The sequence below is a fragment of the Bactrocera tryoni genome, chromosome 5 (genome assembly GCF_016617805.1).
Source record: "Bactrocera tryoni isolate S06 chromosome 5, CSIRO_BtryS06_freeze2, whole genome shotgun sequence".
Lineage (NCBI taxonomy): Eukaryota > Metazoa > Arthropoda > Insecta > Diptera > Tephritidae > Bactrocera > Bactrocera tryoni.
The window spans coordinates 33,371,301-33,393,487 of NC_052503.1; the positions used below are offsets into that span (position 1 = coordinate 33,371,301).

A 22,187-nucleotide genomic window follows, 5' to 3' on the forward strand; every position below is an offset into this window, starting at 1 on the left:
CCAAGGTTGGTGATAATCGCTTTTTGCATGAAGAAAGTGTCTACTCGTCGGCGGTAAGTGCTTGGCGGAATTACAACCCTCACACACTCGCACATTCGTATAATAATATGCAGAGATATTTCAAATTGGAGTATCTAGCTGGCAACATCTCTTTGATTACAACTCAAACACTTTATAGTTTTCAGTTATAAACTTACATTAGTTTTTGCCCAATTAGGTACCAATTTACTTATTGTTTATGTATTGTACCATTTTTTTGTATCTAACGGCGTATTTTCTATTTATTTATTTTGCACAGTGGTTCTACCGCTTTGGTATTGCGGAAGATTTAGTGCTGCGTTCCGGTTGGACCATATCGATGAGCTTAATTGAGGTTGGTTATATGGTGATGTAATGATGGCCATACTTCGCCCGTCGGGAGTGTTTCGTTGTTTCATTTGAGGCTATTTTAGCTTGGAAAATGAACATTTGAATAATTGCGGTAAATTTCGTGCAGTACGTGATATTTCGGTGGCGCCCATGGGTTGCTCGGATGAAGGGAGTACTTCTTTGCTATGTGCGTTAAGTTCATTATTTATTAAATGTAGGAAACGATTATAAATTATGGAGGAAAATCAATTTCAGTTCCTCACATGGAAAAAAATAATGGCGAGTAATTTTAAGTTAGGTGTAGGGATTCACGAAGGCATACTGATAAGTCAATTCTGAAGACATCAAAATTACTGGAACGCAGTCAACGAAACAAAAATTGTGCATGATTGACACTCACAATATCAGGACAGTATCCAATAATTTTCAGCCGCTGGAATTGAGTTTTCGCTTTTATCCAAGAAACTCTGTAATATTAGGTTGTCAAAAAAGTCTTGCGGTATTTTCGCTAGTTGGCGCTGAAAGCGCGTAGTTCTAGTTTTATTCGTCGCATCGGGACATGCCATACCTTTTTGGAAAGGTCATTTCACGCGCTAACACGTGTTTAGCGTCGCAAACATGGAGCAAAATAAAGAGAAAATACGGCATATTTTACAGTACTACTACGATAAAGCCAAAAATGCATCTCAAGCCGCCAATTATAAAATTTGTGCAGTTTATTTACCTGATACAGTTTCCATTTCCACCTGCACAACGATGGTTTCAACGTTAACGTTCTGGTGTAGAGTGCGATCGAAGATGCGCCACGCCCGGAAGGTCTGTCGTCGAAAATTGCGATAAAATCACTGAATTGGTCGAAATAGACCGGCATAGTAGCAGCCGTAGCATCGGTCAAGAGCTGGGCATGAGTCTTCAAAAATTCATTTCAATTTCAATAAAAAAAATTTAATAAAAATACCGCAAGACTTTTTTGACAACCCATTATATTGCGCATTTTTATATTTGCCTGGTAAGGATTCGTATATAAAAAATGATAACTATTTAATTATTTATATTTTATCAGTATATTAAATTACATAATCTAATTTAATTTAGTTAACACTAATATATTCAACGAACTCAAGACTAACGAACTCTTTAAAAAATATATTTCATTTCCATAATATAAACTGTCTCAATAGCTCCAAGTGTTTACCTATCAATTCCATTAGTTGAATAAATAACACCTCTCATTACTAAGTCAAACATAACAACGCCAAAGTGGCACATATTAGCTACCTAGAAAGTTAAAAACATTTTGCTGTGTGCTATGTTTTTGTACTCTAAGCCACACTTACATATATGAGGTAAGTGTTTAGTAAGGTCACAACTCACGTAAGTGACGCGTCAAAGGTCTGTTGTGTTAAAGTCGCTCAACTCATGCCAGTTGGGTAAACTGCACATGTGTGCTGAACGGAATTGCCGAAGATTGTTTCTACGCCTTGACAATATCTTTAGCCTATGCTAGCATTCTTCTTTTCTACTCAAGAAGCTACTAATGTGTCGGCTATAAAACTGATCAATCAAAATCTAGCGCTTCCATTGAAAGCTTATTTATTTTACAAGATATACTTATTAACGAAATTTGAAACAAATTATCTTTCTTAACAACGCTATAATTTCCGAAAAACTTCTTTAGATCGAACCACTGTATAGCTGTCATACAAACTGGGCGGTCGAAGTTAATATGGAGATTTGTATTCTCCTTTGTTCAGAGCAGTCGAAATTAATATTTTTTTTCCTATTTTCTTCTTATATATGAAGGTTAATTTTCTCTAATAAATTCGATAGGTTAGTTTTTGGCTCACCCTATTATGTGTGTATATATTTCCAAGTGTTGTTGTGCTCGTAGTGTCAATAAAATAAAATATTGATTGCGGCAAATACTGATTTATTGCAATTTGATTATTTTTAGTTTAAGTTAAATAAATCAAGTTTAGGAATTCTTAAATAACAGCACATATATACACACACTCACTTAAATAAAATATCTACACAGCGTACATAAATGCCATTTTATTTATATATACACATCTGTACATATTTCCTCATATGTAACGGAAAAGACATTTGTCCTTATATAGACAAATGTAATTGTGTCTGTCCTACATCTTTGGGTTGCGCAAACAATATTTTCTTTCAAACATTTACTTCAGAGTTGAGCATTCAATCTTATTTTGATGCTGGCACGACTTCGACAACTTTCAAAACTTATTTTCGGCGGTGTCACTTGTACGAGGAGAGTTCACAAAGCTTTTGATTTGCAACGGAAAGGGAGTGAAATGACTTGTCAGCATCTTATTTTTGTTCAACTAATAGCAATCGTTATTTTCTTTATAGATAACATACTTCACTATTTAATATGAATTCATCGGCTGCAATATATATATAATATATATATTTTTTTTGGAAAAGTCTCCAGTGAATAATGACAATTCCGATTACATACATAAATGCTTATATACATATATGTTTCCCTAATGTTACTCAATGAGCTTCTCGTGTATTCTTAATATTTTAAGAACATTTTTAACTGTTTTGATTCCATAAGAAGTTTGTTTACCTTGATTTATAATAATTTATGAACTGATGTATATTCTCGTTTGATTTTGATCGTCTAATTAAGTCAGTATTTTCTTCTTATTTAACTACAACATAATTCTCTGCCAAAAAATTGAAAATTTTTTGAGAAGATTTTTCTTAATAGAAATACACTTGGAGATTTGTTTGCCAAGGGAAGACTGTTATTAGAAAATACTTTTTTGAAATTTTCTTAGGTTGTGGTTCCCGTCTTTGTTTTCATTTGTTCTCATGCTCATGCATTTTTTCCGTTCGAACGCTCCAAAGTTTTCATTCTTCAATATTTATTCGATTTAATAGGACCCATTCAACAGAACTTCAAAATAAAATAAAGGGTATGTGTATTTTTTCTTTGTAAATTAGATTTACTTTAGTTAGCAGAGAGTCCTTTGCCAAAGACGAATTTAAAACTAAACTTCACAACATCATTTTATAAACAAAAGAGCTCATATTCTTTATTTAACTTAATTTTTTATTACAATAATTTTTATCATTGTTCATCAGCGAATTTGTCCAACAGTCTAGTAAAAAAGGCATGGCCTTAAAAATGCATGCCATAGCGGATGAGTAACATTAGTATCTCCTGTAGTAAACATTTTGCTTCGGTAATGGTTTGTCGATGGGACGATATCTCAATTGGTCACTTTTACGATAAAAATAATATGATTATAGCTAAAGTGAGTTTAAATTCGACCTAAACTCTCGTTGCGCTGTATTTCCACACCGAATAATTTTGTTTAGGGGCAAAAAAAAAGTAGAATGTGCAAATGTTATCGATAATTCAATTATAATGTAAATTAAAGGAAAATATATGAAAAATGTTAGTGTATATAAATTAAGAACTGCAGTCTAATAGAACTAACTTTAATTTGAATATTACAAGCATATTTACTTCATCTTCTACTACGTGGAACCCCTTATCGCTATCTGACCAAACAATTATTATGTAAACTAAGTAATCTGATTGATGTTTATCCTATCAATGGGAAATTAATTCAATGATAATGCAAATTAGTTTAGTTACAGTTTTCAATGTAATCCGTTAATTCCAGAAATATGTTTTAATTCGTTTATTTGGTGACATAACATTAAAAACATATACTAGTATGTACATATGCTTGCTTATGTCTGAGCAAAATCATCGTCAATGTTTCCTTTCACTTAACTGACATATTTAAATGGAAGCGAGATGAGGTTTAGTTTGGGATTTTCCGTTTAAACTTTGGAAAATAAATTTTCTGTATTTCGCAAATTGCTTGCGTTTTGCCCCAGAGACTTCAGACGAAAATTGTAGGTGATTGTTCGCTGAACTGCATTTGAGGTTATAGGAATTATTATATATGAATATTCAAAAATATATGTTTTCTTACATATTCATAATATAAATTGTCCATGCGAGCATACTTCCAAACTTAATGTGAAGTATTGTCTATTTATATATTGGTCATCTTTAGATAAGGCACAAAAATGATAGAGACACCTATTTATGACGGCGGTATTAGAGAATGTGAAGAAACAATGTAGAAAAGCTGTCAATTTACCTTTAAACGTTTAACAAAGCACAGAACTTTTGTAAAATTGTGAAATAGACTTAACCAATAAATTAACGTCAAAAACTAATACACATATTCCATATATTATTGGATTATGTATTTAACTGATGTTATCATTACTTTTCTAGCTAAACTCGCAATGAAGAACTAAATTTAATGTAGACCATTTAATCAATTTTATAGAAAAGATGCTTAAAATAATAAGGATCTCTTCTGAGCCGTACAAACTAAACTGAGCTAAATTGGAAATTTGGATACATAAATAGATTTGAAAATTTTGTGCAAATCTTCAAAACGAACCCTCTTTTTTTAGGTTGAAAAACTCTCCTCAAAATGTTTTCTAAATCGCGGAGAATAAGCAACTCATCTTGAAATAATAAATTGAAAATTAAGCGATATAATTTTATAGTTCAATGGTAGCTACATTTATATTTGCATAAATTCGTTTAATTATGGAATTAATAGAAGTTTTATAACTAAAAGCCTAAATTGAAATTTTTATTTAAATAAACTATATACTCCTTATTTGTGTTTTAAATGGGTTGTAGAAGAATAAATATTTTCCTACAGCAAATGCAAACTCTCACCACTCGTGTGGAATAAAAACATAAAGTCAGCAATACCAAGTATAAAGTGGTTCTGCTAATCTGCTATTTTCGGACAGAGCAAATTACCTATGCATAACATATAAGTAGCAAATTGGCCGCCTTGAGGTTACTCATACGCCATGTACGTGGGTGTAATGGGATTGAGAAAATATAATACAAAACACACACATAACCGTGTTTGGTATTTTAATCTAATTCGGTAATGCTTTTGTTAAAATTTTTTGTTGTCGAGCCGATCTATATATTTGAGGTTATGAGCTTAATAAATATATACAAAATAAAATAAGTTTTATTCGCCAGCATCGACATTTGTTTTTTAAGTTTGTATGCATTAAAAAAATATAATTTTAAAGTTAATCTATTTTATAACTTTGTTTTCTAACCGCAAGAAATATACACAAACAAAGGTAAACATTATCTTGGTGTAGGTAATTAAAACAATTTAAATTGACTTTTTCACTTAGTAATAACAAACAATTCCCATAATCCACTCAAATTCATCGGAAAAAGTTTTTAATGAAACAATCATACTTTTATAACAATGGTTTACATCTGGTTGCTCTTGAAGTGCATTGGGTAGTAGTTAGTAATTAAACCGATTTTATTCACTTCACTTAGCAAATCTAATTATTAGTTTAGGAAAGTTATTTATGCAATATGTTGGGAATTATCTAATTCTCATTTTAATCGGAATATTTACTGGAACTTGAAAACATTTAATCAACAAGATAAGCTGAAAGTTCAAATAGTTTTAAGGAAAAGTATTTTTTATAGTAAAATTTGATATTTTGCTTTAACATAGTTGCTTTCAGGACGAACTTCGATCTTACAACTTTTCAATAAAATTATTAAGGATATAGTTTTTTCTTTAAAAGTATTCTGAGCTTTCACGATTAGCTTATTATTGTTATTGTTTGTAGTAACAAATATTGTTCGACACACAATTTTGAGGAACGCTGACGAGTTGAGGGCCTTAGCGAATATAACTCCGTATTCGTTATGGTCCCTAGTTCTGACTATCTTGAGAACGGTTCTTGTCACTGAGTGTCCTTTTATTGAGTATTTACTTGCAATCAGTAAAAAATCGCATGAAGCCAGATGCGTAGATTGCGAAACACGTGAAAATAATTTCAAGCCTAACTCATTGTCATTGTTTTCCTTAATTTGGAACCGGAGACTTTAGTCTCTTTGAACGTGTGTAGCGTACTTTGTTTCCTGTGTGCCGACTTTGGCAAAAGTCATTCGAATGCGTTTTACATTTGGCGCCCGGAAAACACTTATTGAGTCTCTTTTTGGTATTGATAAAGTTATGGATACTATCCTTCACGAAAAAGTATTCGAGAATATGGCTGTATTAACTTAAAGCTTGATACAACATATAACGAAAAAGATTAATGTCGATAAATTTGGTGAATAAGTATTACACAACTAAGCAATTGAGAAAATGTCCTTAGTTAGATTGGGTCAGAAAACAACAATTGAAGATCGGCCATATTTTTACCCATACCTCATAACGAATATACTCATTTCTTTTCTAACGATTTTCTTAAATGTGAAAGTGAGATATGCATAGCTTTTTTTAAGATTTTTGGTGTTTTAACACTATGAGTTCGATTTTCCAGAAGTGTTCCTGCTGACCAGTTTTAAATTATTGGTAAACTTTTCATTTGGCTAATAGCATTGACAGACGGCAGCGTTAAACCAGATTAATTGCATTTTTCGGGATTAATTCAAGAGTTCCCACAGCTAACTTCGTTGCTGAATCCAAAACTAACTCTCAAAATTTTAGGGAGTTTGTGAGATTTTCGTTGGCAACATTGTTAAAAATAGCCAATTTTCATCTATTGTGAATGAAATACAAGCAACCCTGACAGCTGTTTATCAAATTCTCAATATAATATCAATAAAACTTCTATGTTATAATGCAGTTTTAAAAATAATGTGTTGATATGCTTTTGTAATATAAAATGGTTTGGTAAAAATTGGTCGGCTAACAACCGTAATGTTTATCTTCTATCAATTTTCATTGAAAATATTATAAAAAGGACAATGAGCTGTTTATGAGAGTTTCAAACTCGCATAGCTGCCGTCTGTCACCTACAAATTTGGATCTGATTAAGTGCGCAGTTAATCCGGATTAACGCTGCCGTCTGTCAAGGCTATAAAATTCCAAAGTACATATAAAATGGATATAGAACTCATAACATTAGCCTTCACATTATATTACTGTTATTACTACAAATGTTTTTCCCAACTACTTCAAATTAATATGGCTTGATTCTTCAAAATTATAAATTAAAAGTCTAAATTACTTACCTTTTGTACAGTTCTATTTAAAATTAAAAAAATTCGGTTCCATATTTATTTTACATAATATAAAGGCTTAAGATTTATTTTAATATTTTTACTTTGGCTATGAATTTTAGTACAATATTAACATTTGAAAATGTTTGTCTCCCAATTTCTATGTCGATCTAGATTCTTAGCAAAAAGTATTCAAAATTAAATTGTATTTACATTTTTGTGTATTTTTATTTAGGGGTGTAGAATTTTCAAAAGATATAGCTATCCAACGGGATGAATGTCTTTGATATTTATTTTGAGTATCCTCTGGAATACTATATTCACATGCCAAGTCTTACGCCGGGGGATATGCAATGGGAAGTTATGTCCCAAACTCATATCTTAACATATGTGGCAATCGTTCAACATATTTCGCACGCGTCAGTGATGAGACTCATATCTGACTTTACGGTTAAGCGAATTAACAAAACTGTCATATCTGAAGTGCGAAGAGTCCCAAATAGATTTTCCAGACTTCTTGAAACCTCAAAGTTTACCGAATAATGTGGTTTGCATGTCAAGAGTATTATTCCATCCGTTTTTGGAACCGAATGCGGAGTCAAAAGTTAACAAGGTTTTTGGTTTGCCATAACTATTTTAATCGCTTAAAAGCTAATGGGCTGGTTATTTGACTTTTTGTAGGCAATGTCAGATCAGTTGCAAATTTGTACCAATAACTATGACCTGGAAACAATCTTTTTCTAGGATCTGTATTTTATTTAAAAGAACACCTTTTTATCACTAAATGAACACCCTCTTCAAATCATATTTATTTTACAATGCTGTCGTAAGTAATTTGTATATACATATGTATGTGAAGCCGTGAAATTTGTTTTAGTAAAATAATATACTATACATATGTACATACATAGCCATACACATACATTTAGACCAGGAAAAACGGAGCAGTGAAACTCTTCTTATTTCCCCATAAATTCTGTTGTTAAGTTGACAAAGAAGTATGCACTTGCTGGAATAAAAATTGTGTTGAGACTTCGAAAAATGATTTTCTTCTCCTTCTTTCCCCAACCTCCTGCCCGCATTTTTACCGCACACGACCCTCACTTATATTTATGCAGCACTTATGCAAAGTAATTTTCGGTGCGTATAGTTGCAACAACAATTTTCCAACTTCAGCTAAATAGGCGCAATTGTCGCAAACATCCATTATAAGTCCTGATGCAGCTCCTACTACTGTTTGTCCTCTCTGTCCCGCATTGCCGGTTCCCCTAGAGGAGAAACGCTGGAAATGTCACATTTATAACGGAGACGGAATATTGACAGTTATATGTAAGCAGTTGTCTTCAGCCTGTACGCTTGGCATTTCCGCTGAAAATAAATAAAACGGAATAAAATTATAAACTCTCAATTTATGCTCGATATACTCTCATATTCATTGCATGCAGTACATTCAAAAATCACGTTTTTCATTTGTACGATCAATTCGCGGATAACGGTTTTTAATAAATTGCATATTAACGTGTCACGTCGAAATAAGAAAAATTAGTTCTCAGTATAAGAAACGTTTTGAAGCAGCTTGTCTAATGAATCATCATAAAGATTAAATTTTTAAAGATGTTTTCTGACCATTATGGAGAAACTGGAAACGTAATAAACAAGTCAGGAAATGGAAGGAATGTCGCGACTTCCAAAAGTGAGGACAAAGCTTCTTCTTTTGAGAATAAAACACTGCTCAGTCTAAGATAAGCTGAAAAAATTACAAATGATAGCTGCATTTAGAAAACAAATAAAATCGTTTCTTGAAAGCACTGTAGAATTAAAAATTTGCAGATGTAAAAGAAAGCCTTTAAAGTTTATTTTTGGCGTAATTTATTTTTAAATTTCTGATATTTACTATGCCAACGATTTTTCCAGTTCTCGAAACACTTTTTATCAGCACATTTTGGAATCGCCTTCAGCTTCTTCATCGAATTTTGTTTTATCTCCTCGATCGAATGAAAACAGGTTCCACGGAGCGGCAATATCAGTTTAGAGAACAAGCAAAGATCACACGGGACCAAATCTGATGAATACTATGGTTTATCGATGGTATTAACTGCATTTTTGGCGTTAAATTCGATCACAATCGTGTCTCGATGCAATGGTGCAATATCATCATGTAAAATCCTTGAATTGCTCTTCACACTATTCTGGCCATTTTCAACGGATTCTCTGACGCAAACGCCCCAATACGGCCAAATAGAACTCCTTATTGACCGTCTGACCGTTTTTACATTGTGCAATGAATCTGATTCTGATGCTTGACCACCACGAAAGTGTCTGCATGGAAACTGATAAAATTAATTCACTAACACACTTTCAGGACATATTTCATATTATTCACAAAAAATCAAGCAAAAATTCATAAATATTTTTTGCGCAGAAATATTGGCCACTGACACCACAATTAATGTGAAACCTTGCATATTGGCATATGTACATAGGAATGGAAGGCAACACATGCTTTTTGTTGACAACACATGCCCTAACCAAACAAAACAAGGTCGCCAACAGGTAACAGGAAAATCCAACTAACATGAAGGTCATTGTAAACAACCACATAGACGCACATATGTAAATAGGCTTACTACATCATAGTATAGTTTAGTAGTTACTCACTTAAAGGGGTTCAAATGTGGCATAAAATAAATTTGTACAATTTATGCACAGAATATAATTATAAAAAATAGTATAAAGGTGTTGATCTGCTGAGTGGAAGTGTTCGGAAGAAATATATATAACAAGCTATCGAAGAGAAGCGATGGTTCCTATGTAACTATAGTATGCTATCTATCTAAGAGAAAATATAGAGAAATACTAAGAAATATATTTACCTTTCTTAATCAGCTCACTATAAAATGTCACAAACTGCATCAATCACAATTAACTTTTGAGGTAATTTATTTACGGTTCCATAGATAGTAATGTGTATAATGTTAAAATCCAATATAGTGACTGAAAAATTTGTAGGTAAATTTGTTTTGAGCAAAATTAGCATTTAATTCATAATTGAGAAAAATGTTTCTCTGAGTACTTGTAGTCCCTCAGTTTTTAAAATGTCGTTTTGAAAATTTGCAAGCGTCATTATTTTTTAAAGAAGCTGCTCATTTGTCGGAACAGCCGATATCGGACCACTATAACTTATACAAACTGAACGATTGTTCAGATCCAATTACTATAGCATATAGCTTCCATACAAACTGAACACAAAGTTTCTGAAAGAAATGCACCTGTGAAGGGTATATTAGCTTCGGCTATGTTTTCAGCTATAGTTTTTTACCTAACAAAACTCGGAGCAGAGCAGAGCACATACTTTTATATGTTATGCTATGACTCTGCTGTGGCTCCCCACAAAATGAGAGCGGTAGCTATAGCATAGCAATAATTCTAGAAATTTTGCTGCTACGCAGTAGTAAATAAAAACCCTGCTCTCAACTTTAGTTGTATGAAAAACAGCTAAACCAATAGTCATGAACATTTCGAAAAATAAATACTAATAAATATCTACCAGCACAAATGCAGCAACACATGTGAAAATTGCCCTAGTTAATACAAAATTCGGAAGGATACTGGCAATCTGCCCAGACTTTAGCTTCCTGCGGGCGATCTGGTGCGTGCCTATTATTCCCAACCACAAAGCAAATCACTGCAGCAAATAGTTTGTGGGGAGGGATGTGGCCAACTTTTGTATGTGGCGGTGTATACATATGTTTCTACTATATGGTTGTATATGCCATATAAACACAATATGCGCACTGTTTGTTGTTGTTTTGTGAGTTAAACGCATCGACCTTCGTTATGATGTGATTAGCGAGTCCTTTTACCGGCGTAAATGTGAGTAGCGGTGTAATATTTCAAGTTTAATAAGGTAAATTACAGCCGCAAGGCATATTTGGGAATTAAATGGTTTTAATCTCTTAAATCGATGATGTTCACAGCTCATTTAATATACATATATAGATACGTTTATATATATGTTATTTCTGATTTCCGATTGGAAAATATAAAAATTTAACGTTCTAGGAGAGCAACACTCTCAATTCCAAAGCATTAAACTGCAAACAATACAATTGCAATAACTTTATCTGCAGAGATATGTCTCCATATTTTACTTGATTAAGTTAATGTGTTACAAACAAACAAAGTCCAAAAAAGCCTTGTTACCTGAATCCGAAGGAATTTTATGATTTTGGTCCATCTCCTCGTGTATAGTCGAAATGTGCGTGTGCGGATTTGTTGTTATGTAAGGACTGGCGATAGATTTTTGTATTTTCGTTGCACGCAGATAACTTTGACTAGAGCCAGCTGCATCATCAGCTGCTTGTTTCATTACGTCCGTCTGTGAGAAGAATGGAATTTTAGCATTAAATACTTTACTCGCTTTTGTTTGTGTGTGATGGATAACAGTGAAATCGATAAGTATGAGAAATACTATCTTACTTGTACTATGTTTTCTTTTACACGCATTCCTATACTTTTACTAGATTTGCATTATCTCACATATCATCTCTCCCACAATCATCTTAATTGCATTTTATTAGTACTATTCTATTTTTATAATTTTTAACCCTAACGAATCTGTTTTTAAAATATTTCACTGAACTCACAATGACGCACATTACTACTTACATACAAATATACTATGTACATTTATGAACACCCGCTTTTATGATAAGGGTGCTAATGGTTTTCAGTTTTAGAGATAATACAGTACGTTAACCGATATAATCCCGATATACCGAAATATTCCAGGTATTTTAAATACTTAACCAATAACAAATGCTGTTTGTTTGTTAGGAAAATTAAGAGGACTGTCAGACGAGGGAGGCGAAAGTTTCAACGCGCCCGACGGTTCAATTCTGAGAGGCTGTCCCAGCTCAGGTATGAATTTTGTTGTGTGATTCTAAAATATACACATATGTTGCTTATAATTGGAGAACTGGACAAGTTTTGTTAAAGAGAATCGTATCGACCCCTGCGGTCAGGTCTATAGGATCTCCGGGGTCGTAAGAGGGAGAATGTTACCTCTCATCGCATCGGTGACACTCTATTATCGTTGCGGAGAGAGTGTGCGGGGGTTCTGCTAGGTGCCCAGGTCGGAGGCACAACCACCTCAAGCACAAGAGGAATAATATCGATGGAAAAAACGGTGACAATGCTGTTACAGTTCGTCCACTGAATGACCGGGGGACACAAGTCAAATACCAGAGCTGACCCTAAGGGAAATTATGTATTTCACTCCACACTTGGGGAATGTGAAAGAGCGACTGCAGGCAATCGTAGGCAAAGTAGGACGCATTTTGTGGACTGATCAGGGTCTCAGACGTTGTGCTATTCGCACCATATATCGTGACTTCTTTGTAGCCTGTACCACTTATAGAGCCGCTGTATGGTAGGAAGTAGCCACGATAGTCTTGGGTTGCTAAAAACTCCTCTCAATACAGAGTTGTATGATGCTTGTCAGTTTGCCTGTATGTCACACCGTCTCAACGGATGCTATATAGGTTTTGTTAGGTGCATCCTCTCTTGACCTGATTGTAATAGAGCGTGCGTTTGCAATCAGGTTAAGAATGGGATTCAGTGTTTTATTTCTGCGGAATGACTGGATTTCCGATGATGATGTGGAGAGGTAGGAGTATCTAGGGAGCAGGAGGTTACTAGATGACAGAGTCTGGTATAGATGGCAAAGTCGTTGAGCCAATAATTCGTTGAGTCATTCAATTAACGGATTTTGAATTAAATTAAATTAAAACATTACTTCGAATAAAGTTCTGCCAACATATTTAAATATTTCCCTGGCTTTTATTCTCGCAAAATACGAGAGTATTAAATCCGAACTTAGTCGTTGTTACTTATAATTTTCAAACAAATTGGAACCTTCTAACCGACATTGGACGCAACTATTCAAGCTATTTACCGTTATCTGTAAAATTTTATAGATTTGTTAGTATTTACATATTTACATTCTTTAAAATTCAAATAGAGATCCCGAGTTAACTGGCGTCATTATAATATCATTTTTGAAATCCTTACCGCTCTGGATGGTAAATATGTGTTTACAAGTACATATGTATGTATGTTTGAATTTAATATATGTATGTATATATTTTACGTTTATTTAGAAATCTGACCAGTAGAAAATTGTTCTCCTTACCCGTATCTGTTGATTCCCGCAGCCCAGTCCTTGCAGGTAATTTTGATATTGCGATATCACGCACAGCAGACAGTAAGACTAAGTGGCGATAAAATAGAGAAGAAGCAATTTGAATGAGATTCAAAAACGGTTTGCTTATACTTATAGCGTATGTATGTGTGTATTTATGTATTCATTAACGCAATGCTGTTGGCGATATACATTTACAATATATTATACATATGTGTTGGTGCTTAAGAAATGTTTATGCTCACACTTCGTCCATTAGCGGGAACACAAAACAAATGTGTTTAATATTTTCCTAACGAGAGCAGTCAGCCGATGCGGAACATTATAAGTGACACTTCGCGAAGGAAAAGACTTGGAGTTGCAAGTAAAAAATTGTAAAGTATAAGCCCCAACTCCCCCGCTCCCCCAAAACTTTGCTCTAGATCCGCCCCTGACATATATTTATGCAGAATTCTGCATTTAAATTTGCATAAAGAAAATTTAGTTTACAGTTAATGACACTGATAAGCACAAAAATATTTTTGGAATTCCAAGAATTGACTTTAAAGCATTTTGATTGGTTCGGGCTGGAAGAATGCTTGGTTCGTTTTCTACTTTGTTTGAAACTTGTTGTATGTGTAAACATATGTACATATATAAAAACTTTAAATATTTAACAAAAAATTCTGCTGTTTTCGAAAAATGAGATACACTATCAGCTATCTATCTACAAATTACATTTTGTGGTGCAACTGACACTGACAAATAAAAATGTATATATTGAAAAGTACACCAATTAAATAAGATTAAATTCGTAATTAACAGGTACGACTATACCAAACTTGTGAACTGTTATTCTTACATATGAATTGAATTTCTACATATAAAAACGATGGAATCTTTTGTAGATCGGAAACCATCAACATGTAGCTTTTTCAAACCAAAACTGCTGCCATTAATGTACTAATTGTCAGTAAAGTAGATAAAAGAACTTGCTTTAGGGAAGTGACAATCCGCTTTGATATTAAAAAGACTTTACTAGTCTTGAACCACTGAACGCACATGCGGGGTAAGTTAAGGACGCCTAACTTCACTATAAGTCTAGTTTGGGGGGAATAAGTCTAGAAACGCACCTCAGCCTATCTATCCTTGGAGTGAGAACAGATCGGAGCTGGGCTGTCTGGTCTTCAGTTTTATAAGGGTACACTAATTTGTTTCATATGTGACCTTAAGCAGTTATGATGTAACTTATGAGTTAAGATAACCTGATCTACGGCTTCAGTAAATAAAATATTTGGCACGCCATCCAGAAATACCAGATTATTTTCTCTACTTTATTCGTGATATATCCGAGGATACATAAAAAACATAACTATTTACATGTTTGACAGATAAAATGTTTGCATTTAATTTCCAACCAAATACAAAATATGAACCTTAAACAAATAGCGACTGTAAATAATAAAGTACAAATAATTTAAAACCGATTAAAATGCCTTTGAAAGTTGGGTTTTGCTCGGAGTATCAAAAATATGTGGCATAAACACAAGCATAAATATAGTATATTCAATAATTTTGTGTTTTTTAAATACTCACATTTAGACACATTACAAAAAAGTCGATGGTGAATATAAAGCCGACGACGGGATCGAAGTTGACGATTTGCGTAAATGATAAATATCCCAAGTGAACAATTTCAATCAGGATATCGCAAAGCATGAAAACAATCCAGGGTAACAGCAGCTGACGACGATTCTGTGCAAGGAAAAAATATGTTTCATAAATTCGCGATTTTTTTGTTGTTTGTCGTTAAACATTTAAGTCACACTCAGTGCACACTTACCTGCTTCAGCCCCACGAACGTGAAGAGCGACGACATGACGATGAAGAACGAGCAAACCAGAAAGAGAATATTAAATACAAGAATAGCTGAAATAACGAAAGCATATTTTCTATAAAGTATTATAAAATTATAAAAATGTTGATATTGATAAACTATTTTACTCATTCTAAATACTCACTCACCCGGTGTTATCTCTCCCTTAGCCAAGATGCTTTCCCCTAATGGTTGCTCTCTGCTGCCGGCCAGAAACTCCTGTTCATCATAAACAGTAATGAGCATAACAACGGTGGAGAAACCAAAGTACACCTACATATATTTATAAAGTAATTAAAATACTAAAAAATATTTTGGCACCTGACATGATTAATTAGAGATATTTGAACATAAATGTTAGTTATAAAAGTGGGGTAATTTGATATTTTGTTTTTGTCTTCAAATGCTACTTATATTCTTAATAAATTGGTGTTGAGTGTACAGTAAGTATGTGTGCACGCATGTCTTCAACTACTAATAAACAGAAACCAAGTCCTAAATACCCCAAATTGAAGGAGAATCAAAAGCAACAAACCTGCTATTAAACTGATGCCTTCTTTCTTATATCAGATTGACGAAAACCAAATCAAAAAATTTAAATTCGAATAATCGGTTTATGAACGGATCCGCAACTCTATAAATAATATACATATATGTACGTATTAATGATAAGGGAGAGAGCAGAATGGATATATCTGTGTGCATTATGCGAATTACTCCCTCAGTATATGAGATATCGATCACAAATTTTACACATGTTCTATTTTTTCTGGAAGCCGCTTATTTGTTAGAACCGCCGTTATCGTTGCAACGATAGAGGATTAGTAGGCTGATATTTTGCCAACTAATAGAACGTTATATCTCCAGTGCTATCAATCACATTGTGTCACTTTAATTTTCATTTAACCAAAAAAAATTAAGTCAGGAAAGTTGAACAAAAGTTACAGCTGTTTAAACATGAGTGAACAGAAATTGAAATTTTTGTATTAAAAAGGGAAGAATGCCACGTAAGCCACCAATAAAATTTGTTTCCGTAGACGATGCTGTATCAGTTCGGGTAGCACAACAATGGTTCGCTCGCTTCCGTTCTGGACATTTCGATGTGAAAGATGAACCTCGCTCTGGTCGACCTATCGTTTAAAAAGTCGATGAAATTTTCAAAAGGATTGTCCAGGACCGTCAAATAAGCAGCTTAAGCAGCCATGACATAGCTAAGGAACTTAACATTCATTATCAAACGGTTTTGAACCATTTAAAAAAAGCTGTCTACAAAAAGAAGCTCGATGTTTGGGTACCACATGAACTGTCTGTGAAAAATTTTACAGACCGAATTAAAATCTGCGATTCTTTGTTGAAACGAAATGAAATCGAATCATTTCTGAAGTGAATGGTAACAGGGTGAGCGTGGTGAAGCTCAACAAATAGTCACAACGGCAGGATTGACGCCTCGAAAGGTTATGCTGAGTGTTTGGTGGGATCGGAAAGGAATCATCCACATGAGCTGCTCCAGCCTAGTCGAACGATTAGTTCTACATTTTACTGTCAACAACTAATGAGACTGAGCAAGCAATTGCAAAAAACGGCCAGAACTGATCAACAGAAAGGGCTTCGTCTTCCATAAGGACAACGCTAGACCACACACATCTTTGATGACTCGGCAAAAACAGGGAGAGTTTGGCTGGGACGTTTTGATGCATCAGACTACCATTTTTGGTCAATGCAGAACTCTCTTAATCGAGTAAAGTTGGCTTCAAGAGAAGCCTGTGAAAATTTGGATGATTTTTTGTCGAAAATATCGGTCAATGTGTGAAAGATAGAGAGAGAATCCTTTTCTTATAGTAGTATTCTGCTACTTGTGTAGTTAAAATTTGAAAACTTTGGTCTTATTGCAAAGTAGACATTTTGGTAGTCAAATCAAGCAGTTTAATTATTTGTCATTCAGCTCAACTGATTTTCCAAGAACTTTTTCGTTTGAGCTAATTTTAGCGAGACATGTTCGCTATTATTACAAGACATGTGCTTCTTTTTCAATTTTGGACAAAGATGCCTCGTTAGAAAAATTCCACTAAATATGCTTTTTATATATTTTTTTATGCGCCAAAAATTATAAATACTGCTACGCCTACTGTCCCACTTATTTAAATTAAAATCATGTGCTTGTAGTCAACTGTTGTACACTGCGTATGAGTGCCCTTGTTTCAATTAAGCACAACTGCACGCTGATAGTCTGACCTAGACAAACGTGCCATAAAAAGATATGCGTATATATATTTCAGTCGTCTGTTTATTTTTAGAAGGCTTTTGACAAGCAAACGCTGTTTCTCTGCTAGGTTTGACGTCAAAAGCAAAATACTCTCACCAGAAAGAAACTATTCCGAAGGATGAAGTGAAACGGGCAAATATGTACATTGATATTGCAATTTTGCATTTCTTGAGACGGTTAGGATACGTTTTTGCATTTGTGGCTGAAAGCATTGCAATTTTACTTCACTCTCTTAGAATAGAATATCGACCACATTAATCGTATCAAACGTTTTGTCGGAAACATTTATGGCTAAAGCAGGGTTGTCGACAAACTGCCTATAAGAATTACATTTGTTTCCGTATGTAAAAGTCTATATATACATGTATAGGCATGTATTTGCATATTAGGGAAGTCATTGAATGCAGAGAAAATACCTTTTTAAGAGTTAATAAGCCTGTAGAGCGCTACTATCAAAGCCGATGTTATCATTTATAAATTTTTGTCCTGACTAAATATGGCTAAGAGGTGTCACACTCGGGCTTATGTTCAGTTTAGCTATGGATAATAAAAAATACTGAAGACCAAAGTTTTCTTTCCCAGTACTATCGTCAGAATGTTACCAGTAAATGTTTCTTTCGTCGGAAAATCTACATAATTTTTACGCTTCATACAGAATTTTCACTGTTTAGAGCTTGACCGTCCTTAATTGGAATCTATGTAAATGTCTATCTTATGTTTATTACCATACTTTTCTTCCATTGTAGCTTTAGAAGAAGAATATATGCACTTTAATTTTTGTGAGTCCAAAGAAAAGTTCGACCCATGATCCCCAGACGATAGAGCTGAACTAAACTCCATATCTTAAATCTCTGAATATAGAATTCATTATGGACATCTGAAAATTTTACTGACAAAAAATTGTTTACTATTTTAGTGATTGTATTACGTATCACCCTAATGACTTTATGTATTGGCTCACACACTGTGCAGAGTGTATTGGAAGAGCTTTTCACATGTTTCATAACTTTTTGCTATGCAGTGATTTTCTAAGAACCCTCTATGGATTTTTTAGTTGTCGTTGGAACCCTATGTTCACGTTCATAATTATGCAGCTAAATTCGTCTGAAAAATTGGTTGGGAGCACACTTGAAGCCGGATAAATATAAATGATGAAAGAAAAAAAAGATATGGAATGGCATATCTTAAGGAAGGGATTAATTTAACCCGTTAACTAGTTAAGATACATGATGAAGTAATAATACTTATTTGTACAATCTGTATTTCAATGTAAGTCATATCTTTTAACACTCAATACATAAACAATAGAGTTTTAGTTTAATTATCACAACCGTTTCCTCAGCTTCTAACCCTTGGTGGAGGTTTTTGAATAAACATACTTGTTGGCCCAGTCTTCAAAGGGCTTGTTCGTTCTAATATTAGATAAAAACAGCACAAATTTAGACCATCTCCCAGGTTATCGCTTCAAATTGTTATCTCGATTTCTACAAGTATGTCTAGAATTTATTAAGCCACAATATGCCGGAGTAAATGCCAGTTGAAGGAAAAAATTCGTAAAAAAAGGCCCGGTTTGCAGAAGAAAAAATCTTTTTTCATCAGGACAATGTACAAGAGCTTATTGACAATAGCTAAAATCCATGAATTATAGTTTGAATTATTAGAGCATTCAGCGTATTCACCAGCTTTGGCCCCCAGCGACTTTCATTTGTTTTCAGAACTCAAAAAGTTCATGCGTGGCAAGCGTTTTTCATCAAATGAAGAGGACAGCCGTTATGTTGAAGCGTATTTTGCAGACCTTCCGGATTCTGACTTCAGGGATAGGATCCACAGATTGAAGGATCGTTGGATCAAGTGTATTAATGTTTACGATGATTATACTGACTAATAAAGTATATTTTGAATCATAAAATTGTGTTTTTCTTATCAAACGGCAAAACCTATTGAACAACCAGGTCATACATTTTCTTTACGAAATCTCAAAGTGCCAATAAAACAAAGAACCGCTCGATTCACCTGGCGTATTTTGAGAAAAAAATTTAGGTCTTTATCTATATAAAATTATTTTTACTCAAGAACTAACGTTTTCGGACCACTGTAAACGTCGTGAATTTGCTGATTTTGCTTTGGAACAACTTGAAAACGATAACGATGTTTTTAAGAAAATAATCTTTACCAATGAGGCTTTCATCTGATAGGTGAGGTAATTAAAAAATAAACAAAACTGTCAATTTTGGTCGGAAGAAAGTTCACAAATTTTTCATGAATAACTATTATATTCACCTAATTGATAACCAATTTCTTATGGCCACAATTGGAAGAAACTGAACTTGACAACATCTGGTTCCAACCAAACGGGGCTACGTGCCACATAGCACGTGCAACAACCGAATTATTGTGAGAAAAGTTTGGAGATTTGATTTTATCAAAAAATTGTGACATTAAATGACCTCCAAGATGTTGTGATTTCACACCACTCCACTACTTTTTGTTGAGTTATTTGAAATCAATGCTATTTAGTAATGAACCACGCCCTCTTTTAGCTTTAGAAGTCAACATTGAAAGTGGTATTCCTGTCATAGGACTTGATTATTGGAGGAGGACTGAAAAATTGGGTTCATTGAATTCGTTCCTGCAAAAGCAATCTTAGAGACTCATTGAATGATGTTATATTCAGAACTTAATTGTAACGATTCTACTTTACATTAAATAAAAAGCCTTTGAATTTCCTTAACAATTAGAGTGTGTGTGTGTGTTTTTTTTTAAATCTTAACAGTCTTATTGAGAAACCCAGCATAGTACATTTATTATTGGACTATATAGTATATGTCTTAATGCTAGGATAATTTTTGACAATTATTGTCGGATGTTGAATTAGGTAGCAATAAACTATTTGTGGAAGGTTTCTAAGGAGAAAATTCTTGTAATTTTTATTCTGTGTAGGAAAACTTAAACTGCGTATATGTAAATGTAAAAACACACAATAGCGATAATAACTATTTATATACCAAAGTAACAAAGTAGCGTTGATAAGAATGGCTCGCTTTGCACAGTGCCCACTTCTACTAACTTCATATTCTTTCAAATACGATAAGTTAAATCGCACATTAAGTCCTAACCATAAAAATATTTATACCTCGTTATGGACGTCAAAATGAAAGATATGTTACTCGCTTGTCTTCTTAACACATCTATGGCATAATAATATTCTTTGTCAAACAAATATTCATGTACTTCTATATGTAGATAGATGTATATGTATGCATTTAAGAATGCTATGTATATATGTAGTAAGTACTTACCAAAGTGTATGTGGCGCTTGCAATGCTACCCGTACGCACCGTCTTCCAAAAGCAACAAGACTGCAGTATAGCCATCTTCGTGTGTTTTCTCGTGTTCGTTTCCTTTTATTCTGAATACACACAACTACAAATCCACTTATCAAAAAGTAGTTGTCGTCTTTATGGAACACAAATAAATGTAATCAATTTGAATAAATCAGTCACTTAAGAGTTCGCTTTTTAGAGAGAATAGATAAAACGTCCAGTTTATTCAATATGAACGTTTAAGATTTAAAAGACCAAGTGGATTTTGATTTCCGTATGCTCCTCCGTCCGTCTGTATATAACATACATACATATTTGTAAAATATATTGTTCAGATCGAGCTGCAATAGTAAAAGTACCATATTCTTCACTTTTTTAATATTTTATTCAATTGAAGAGGTTGAAGGTACATCTTCGGTCAACCTGTTAGATATATTAAAGCACGGAAAATCAGTACGCAATTTTGTTATCAAAATGGCTTCCACTTCATTTTATTAAAAGTAATAAACCACATGCAAGCATACTTATTCGCCTTTCAGATAATGTTTAATCCAAACAAATATTCCTCTGCATTACTCCCACAAATTACATAAAGTAATAGAGGTGTAATGCAGAGGGATATCAACCACCCCAACTTCACTCAACAGGCGATAGAGGAGAGAGAAAAAACACTTTTCCCGCGTTTTTCTTAAGCGTAAGCATATTATCCCGCCATAGAGTCTTTTTTTTGAACTATTAATTTTTTTCAATCCCGTCATGAAATTTCCTTGGAAATACCCTGAAAATTTGAGCCATTAATATTAACATTAAGGACTGAACCAAGGCATGTAAAAATTTTCCATTGAAAATACACAACAATCGTGATTTTTTATCTTTAAATTCTTGTAGCTCAGAGGCATTTTATGGCATCGCATTGACTTTAGACACATATTCCTTGGAATTGAATACTCAACAAAAGTGACCATTGCGACAAAGTCGAAACTCACATAGGCGAGGTCAGGGCTCTAAACCTGATTTTCCCACGAATTTCATATTTTTATACCCTGAACAGTGTATATTAAGTTTGTCAGGAAGTTTGTAACACCCAGAAG

General features: G+C 33.7%; 1 protein-coding gene across 2 annotated transcripts; it reads right to left on the reverse strand.

Moving 5' to 3' along the window:
- Nucleotides 1-7,544: 7,544 nt before the first annotated feature.
- Nucleotides 7,545-21,434, reverse strand: LOC120777543. Of its 2 annotated transcripts, XR_005705516.1 has the most exons (8): nucleotides 21,073-21,434; nucleotides 15,660-15,783; nucleotides 15,478-15,563; nucleotides 15,231-15,389; nucleotides 13,647-13,724; nucleotides 11,657-11,831; nucleotides 8,523-8,821; nucleotides 7,545-8,462 (listed from the first exon to the last, which is right to left on the reverse strand). XR_005705516.1 is itself a non-coding variant. In XM_040108931.1 (7 exons), exons 1-7 carry the CDS (start codon nucleotides 21,145-21,147, stop codon nucleotides 8,751-8,753), a joined length of 768 nt encoding a protein of 255 aa, XP_039964865.1. In that variant the 5' UTR covers nucleotides 21,148-21,434; the 3' UTR covers nucleotides 7,545-8,750. The 2 variants fall into 2 exon arrangements, 1 of the variants encoding a protein (XP_039964865.1); XM_040108931.1 differs by having other exon boundaries at nucleotides 7,545-8,821.
- Between the last annotated feature and the right edge of the window lie 753 nt (nucleotides 21,435-22,187).

Excerpts from the sequence above, each read along its gene's own strand:
- LOC120777543 (XM_040108931.1), bottom strand. The coding sequence starts at position 21,147 with ATGGCTATACTGCAGTCTTGTTGCTTTTGGAAGACGGTGCGTACGGGT. Across the intron at positions 15,784-21,072 it reads CAAGCGCCACATACACTTTG|GTGTACTTTGGTTTCTCCAC; the intron begins GTAAGTACTTAC and ends AAATATATGTAG. Across the intron at positions 15,390-15,477 it reads CGTTCGTGGGGCTGAAGCAG|AATCGTCGTCAGCTGCTGTT; the intron begins GTAAGTGTGCAC and ends TTCCTTGCACAG.